Here is a 6,672-nt window from a genome sequence, read left to right on the forward strand (position 1 = left end):
GCATCTGATAGACTGAGGAGGCAATTTGGCTTGACTCAGGGCATTCCTAATCAGGAGCGAGACCTAGGTGAAGCACACGACGAAGTTCTGACAGGTCCGAAGAATCAAGATTGGTCTGAAACCCACTCATTCTGGGTTATGCATTGGATGAACCGATATAGTCATGTTCTTATCGATGACACGGTGCCCTCACAGCATCAGGCAGATATCTACTTGCATTTGTACCGAGGTACATTTGGTGACCACTTGCATCTGTCACAGATTGAACTGCAAGAGAATCAGCCCGGTGATCCTATGCATAATCAGGAGAACCAAGAAGTACAATCACCGCCACCACCATCGTCACCGCAACCACCGCCGCCCCCCTCACAAACACAGGCACAACAAGAGCCTGAGCAGTTCACTCCATACATTCCTGACACGCATTCTGCGGATTACTTGACTCCACCAGTATATCAGCAGTACTGGAGTGTCCCGCACCAAGAATCAGGTGAACAGGGTTCTTTTAGCCAGCTACTTGGGTTCATGGCTCCTGTGCCAGGTTACTCATATCCAGCTTACAGAGACATTCCCACCGACCAGATGGCCTAACCGAGTGGGATTGCTCCAGGTAGATTGTCATTGGATACGAGACCTCGACAGCTCACTTCCTCTGGTACTTCCGGAGGTAGAGTTTCTGTTGACTCTAGTATGAGTGATGATGCCAGGAGGGGTATCATACAGAGCGGAATTGATCGTCGTGTTCCAATGAATCTTATTCTAGAGAGTTACCAGCCAGTTGATGAGGACAATGATGACTTTCTGGTTGACCATCCAGATGGGGATGATGTTGCGGATGAGGATGACGATGAGGATGACGATGAGGACGACGATGAGGATGAGGCAGATGGTGAGGATGATGATGATGGGGGTGATGGTTCGGATGATGGTTCAGCGCCTACTGCAGGTAAAACGATTTGTTGGTCATTGATTATTTGGATTGATTGTTGATTATTGAATTAGTTGTTTGTTGAATTAGTTGGTTATTGATTATTTGAGTTGATTAGTTGATTTAATTAGTTGGTCATTGATTATTTGACTTGATTATTGATTATTCGAGTTGATTATTGAATTAGTTGTTTGTTAAATTAGTTGGTTATTGATTATTTGAGTTGATTAGTTGATTTGATTAGTTGGTTATCGAATGTTTTCATAGGTACAACCACTAGCGAAAAAGGAAAAGGATACAACCTTAGAGCTGACCCCCCTCGGCGGAGCGCTAGTCGGTATACCCCATCCGCTTCTAAAAATGTTGCAAAGAAATGCAAGAAATTAGTCAAAGATGTAAAATGGGCGATGAGAAAATGATGTTGGACTTACTTATGTATCTTGTCGTGAACTTATTTATATAGCATGTGTTGGACTTATTTATGTATCATGTCTTGGACTTATTTATGTAGCATGTTGGACTTATTTATGTAGAATGTGTTGGACTTATTCATGGAACTGGTTCAATTTTGTAGAATGTTTGAGATCTGGAAATGGTTGAGAACAGGTTTGAGAAATATTTGGATGGGACCCGAATAGGGTGGCAAAGTCTGAGTTTTAGAGGAGATGCTGCCGAAATTTTATAAAATTGAAAGTTTCGTTTGAAGTAAATATTTAAAAAGATTTGGTTTTAAACATGATATATTTTGAGATTGATTTATTTAAAAGAAGGAATTATGTCTTGAATTGGAATTGTTAATCACGTCATACAATAACATCACATACGAAAGTCATACAATATATAAAATATTCAAAGTCATACACTAAATGGAGTGACCGCTATGGCCGGAGCTCTATTGCGTGGTCGCACCCGGATTACTTGGACCACCACGTTGACGACATCTACTACGGCTGTGACCCTCGTCCCCGCATTGCTTACATAGCCTAGGACCACGCAATATTCGAGTGTCCATCTCATTCAAGAAACGGGTCATCCTTGGCCGACCTTTGGATACCCGTCTAAGGAATGGATTACCTACAAATCGAGGTCCATGATAAATAGGCCATGTTGTTGGATTCCCGAGTGCCCTAAACCTAGCCCTGTACACTCGTCGAATCTGGTCCATCTTGTAGACATCATGTACATACAGTTGCCAATCAAGATGTTGGTTTGCACAACAAGCAAACACATGTCGACACGGAAGCCAGTCAACTTGGAACTCACCACAGTCACACCGTTGTTGACGGAGGTCCACTGCATACTCCACACCACTAGGACTCTCACGCACTTCGAATACCTCATTCTGTCGGTCAAAGCAACTAACTTGGATGTTACATACTGCCCGCTGATTTGCATGTAGTTTGGAGGTTACAAGCTCAGAGAACACATGTCCTACATTAATTCTAGCCTCAGCCTCGGCTCTTTTTCGGGTGAACAATTCATTAAGCCTGTAAAATGTTGCCTTAACAAGTGTAGTGACTGGAAGATTGCGAGCCCCTTTCAGTATCGAGTTGATGCATTCCACTAGATTGGTTGTCATATGACCCCATCGATATCCCCCATCAAATGCTAAAGCATACTGCTCATGCGGAATTCGATCCAACCAGTTGGTATAAGCCTCACCCCGCTCACGTAAACGCTGATATCGCGTCTCGTACTCGCGAACTGTTCGCGAGTAACCTGTCACATAAAAAAGGACCCACCATAAAAAACGTTCATCATAATAACTGAGTTCAGGAGTAAATGTAATCGTAACTATCATGCCGATGTTGACGATAAGCTTCTGTAGATATGGAGCCTTGAATTTCCTCAGAAAGTTGGACTCTATGTGTCTGATGCAAAACATGTGGAATGCTCTGGGAGGAGACCAAGCTCCGTGACTACGGGCACTAGCAGACCTAATGGAATCGTGTCGATCGGAGATAAGGCCCACACCGTCCCGTGTCACAACATGCTGTCGCAAGTTACTCAGAGAAAAGTGCTAAGCCTCAGATGTCTCTCCCTCAACTATCGCAAATGCAATCGGCATGATGTTGTTGTTGCCATCCTGTGAGACTGCAACCAACAAACAACCCTTGTATTTTCCATACAAATGAGTTCCGTCTACCTGCACTATTGGCTTGCAATGTCTGAAGGCTCTAATACAAGGGTAATAACTCCAGAAGACTCGGTGTAGCACACGAATATTAGGAACCAAGTCATCTCCCTGGTACGCAGGCATTGTTTCAAAATGAACAACTGCGGATGGCTCCTTGTGACACATGGCCTCAAACCATATCGGCAAAGCTTCGTACGAAACTTCCCACCCTCCGAAAATTGACTCCACTGCCTTCTGTTTTGCCAACCATGCTTTGCGATAACTAATGGTATAGTTAAACTTTGACTGTACTTCCGCAATCACTGATTTCACCCTAATAGACGGGTCAACTTCTACCAACGGCTTTATTGCTTCTGCAACTGTGTTGGAATCCAGCTTCGAATGATCTTGAGAAATGGTGACCCTAGTACAGGTGTGACTACCATTGTACCTCCTTATCTCCCAAGAGAACTTTCTGGACATTTTGCTCACCCTGATCAGCCAATCACATCCTACACCATACTGGGTGCATTTAGCATAGAATATCGTCGGTTCTGACTCATGCACCCGATAATCTACACATCTGCGGATTGTATAATCTTTCATCGCCTTAATTACTGCCTCCCTAGAACTGAATTCCATTCCCACAGTAAATTCACCATCCGGCATAAGGGGAAGCTCTGCGGCAACAACATCACAAATTTTAGACTTGTCAGAACTAATAATGTAATAAACTAATAAGCACAGAACAATGGAAAACGTACTTTTCAAAACCGAACCAGTGATCGAACCGGTCAGATCACTGCTTTAACTGATCTACCCGGTCTTATGTAATTAAAAAATAAAGCATAGTAAAAAAATTTCACTAATAATTCAATAATTTTTGCTGCCTTCTGCGGTCTCACCATGGGACCGGACCGGTCTAAGATTCGGTTTACCAGTTTGTCGGACGAACCGACCAGTCCGGTCGAACCGGTCTGTCAGTTAAACCGATTGGTCCAGTCGAACCAAGTCCCGTCCTAATGCCCTGCCTGGTCGGACTGGCTGGTCCGGTCTAGATGGTCGGTCCGGTCAAACAGGTCATTTTGCTCGAACAAGCCAGTCCGGTTGAACTGGCTGGTCCAGTCGAACCGGTCGGTCCGGTCGAACCGGCCGAGCCAGTTTGATTCTATCAACACTGACGGAAAACACTACATTTCCAGCCTACATGTTCACTTCATAATTAAATGTTAAACAATTACTAATTACATGCTATATTTTGCCTATTTACCCTTGTCTTAACTATTTGTCCTAAACTCAAAACCCATGCACAAATCATACTATCACAAATCTTAATTTAAATTAATGGCGCACCTGCATTTACATATTGAGGAAACTCCGATGCATGCATGGCCTCCAAATCCAATGACCGCATGAAACTCGGCTCCACAAACGGCTGCTGATTTGCTAGTGCATTTGCCACATCCGCCACATCTGCCACCATAGCCTTGTCAGCTTGATCTTCGTCTACACCCGGATCAACGACCTCGTAGTTACTTTCGAACTCTTCTTCACTATCACTGTTGTAATCTTCCAATTCAATATCTCGGTCCACTGCAGATTGCTCGAACTCGATATACAATTCGATAAACGTCATTCGCGACCGACTTTCAAGATACACTGAAAATATTTCTTGCATGCTCGCTTCGTCGGTCACGTATTTCGTTTGAAATTGCACGAACCCACCAAAGACAGATATAGGATATCTGTACAGAATACACGACACTCTCCTAGATATTTGAGAATCCATCTTCTCACAAATGACCCCTTTTAATTCTTCAAATGACAGTGTGAATGGAATAATAATATCTAACGGATTATCACACACAAATTTCACTCCTTCTGATGTTTGTAATAAAATATGGCCATGATAATACACTTTTAATCTTACTCTATCATCCATGATAATAGAGAAGAAGAGATCTACAAATAAAGAAGAAGAGATCTGCAGTGAAGAGATTTAGAGAGTTGTAGCACCGAAGAAGAAGAATGAAATGAGCTGCTCAGATTGGGAGTACATATATATATGTATATCACACTCAAATCGGACCATCCGACCGCATGTATGGCCATTCGAAATTTTTAGAACTAATAAATCGGACGGTCCGATTACTAGACAGCTCGCCCAGAAAATTTTTGAAACCCAGAAATCGCTGGGTCCGATTTGGGTGAGCTAGAGTTTTTTTGAAATCAGCCCTCAAATCGGTAGGTCCGATTTCCTTGGGCAAAAAAGAAAAAACCCTCCGCATGCTACAAATTGTATGGTTCGAGTTCCATGCATGCAACATCACCACGCACAAATTGGACCGTCCGATTTGTGCCCCCATCCCTGTAAGAAATCGGACCATCCGATTTCTCTCCGTCAGCTAACCGTCGTCACACACTTGTTAAATACCTCTAAGCTCCATAAATGAGTGTTACACCAAACCTAGGTTCATATCCAAAAAAATTAGCCGCTAATATTCACTGGCTAAAAGTTGGTTTCATATATATATATATATATATATATATATATATATATATATATATATATATATATATTTCATCTATCTCCACCTACTCATCAAAGGGAGCCTAAGTTACCCATAGGTGATGGCTAATTAATGAATGGAGTCAGTCTATTTGATTGGTAAAAAATTAAAGGAGACCTCCGATCCATTGTAAGCTAGTGATCGTAAACATCGTTTTCAATAATGCCAGATTCTTTATATGGGAGATGAATGTATTTTATATTGAATTGTTAGTTTCAATCCGCAATATGTTATAAATATGTTACAAGTATGAAAAATTTTATTGAAGGACGAAGGATTTGATTTAAAATCTTACTTTCTTTATCAAGTGTTCTAATATTATTATTAGTTTTTGCACTTCATTTTGATATTACATTTGTTTTTTATTTACTTTATAGCATAGATATTATGTAACACTACAAGATTTTCAGTATTATTTTGCTACCTCAGCTCTCGTCACCAAAGCTCCAATTTAGTTAGTTGATTATACATGCAACTTTTCTTACTTTCTTTCTTTATCCTTTTCTTCTTTTGATTTCTCACGTACAAACATCAATTAATTATTTTCACCTAGTTCACATCACTTTACAATTTCCTTGTTACATCTTACACGTCCTATCTATGTTCTTTCCCCCCTCAAATTTTCTCTCTCCTTTTGCTTCTATTTTAGATGGTTTAACTTGAAGAATACTTTTACTACTATTGATAGGCAAGCTCTTTGAGTTTTACTTATACTTTAATTAGATGGTTAATTAAGCATAAAGATACCCAGCTTATTCTAGTATAAAGCTATCTCTATTTTTTTTTTTTTTTTTTGGAAAAAACTTTCTATTGTTTGCTTTAAAATTTCACATCGATTAAAAAGAAAAATAAAATATACCTTATCAGAAAGTGTGTGGATATTTTATTTTTTTAATTGAACTATTTTGATGAATTAAGAGGTTTCCGTTCTTTCATTAGTAATAAAATTGCAAAACTCAGTGTGTCAAAATAGATAAATTATATATAAATTTTAATTTAATTCTAAAATTTTTATTCGTGCCTTTTTTATTTAGTCCCTTTTTAAAATTTAATAGTCT

The 6,672-nt window shown here is 40.2% G+C and overlaps 2 protein-coding genes across 2 annotated transcripts; both read right to left on the reverse strand.

Moving 5' to 3' along the window:
- Positions 1–1,820: 1,820 nt before the first annotated feature.
- Positions 1,821–2,813, reverse strand: LOC148547590 (uncharacterized). Its single transcript, XM_088495506.1, has one exon. It carries the CDS (start codon positions 2,811–2,813, stop codon positions 1,821–1,823), a length of 993 nt encoding a protein of 330 aa, XP_088351632.1.
- A 135-nt stretch (positions 2,814–2,948) lies between these two features.
- LOC148547591 (uncharacterized) lies at positions 2,949–4,833 on the reverse strand. Its single transcript, XM_088495507.1, has 2 exons — positions 4,398–4,833; positions 2,949–3,724 (listed from the first exon to the last, which is right to left on the reverse strand). The coding sequence occupies exons 1-2, from the start codon at positions 4,831–4,833 to the stop codon at positions 2,949–2,951; spliced, it is 1,212 nt and encodes a 403-aa protein (XP_088351633.1).
- Positions 4,834–6,672: the final 1,839 nt, after the last annotated feature.

This window comes from Arachis ipaensis, chromosome B8 (assembly GCF_059453495.1).
Source record: "Arachis ipaensis isolate K30076 ecotype BB chromosome B8, ASM5945349v1, whole genome shotgun sequence".
NCBI classification, from domain to species: domain Eukaryota; kingdom Viridiplantae; phylum Streptophyta; class Magnoliopsida; order Fabales; family Fabaceae; genus Arachis; species Arachis ipaensis.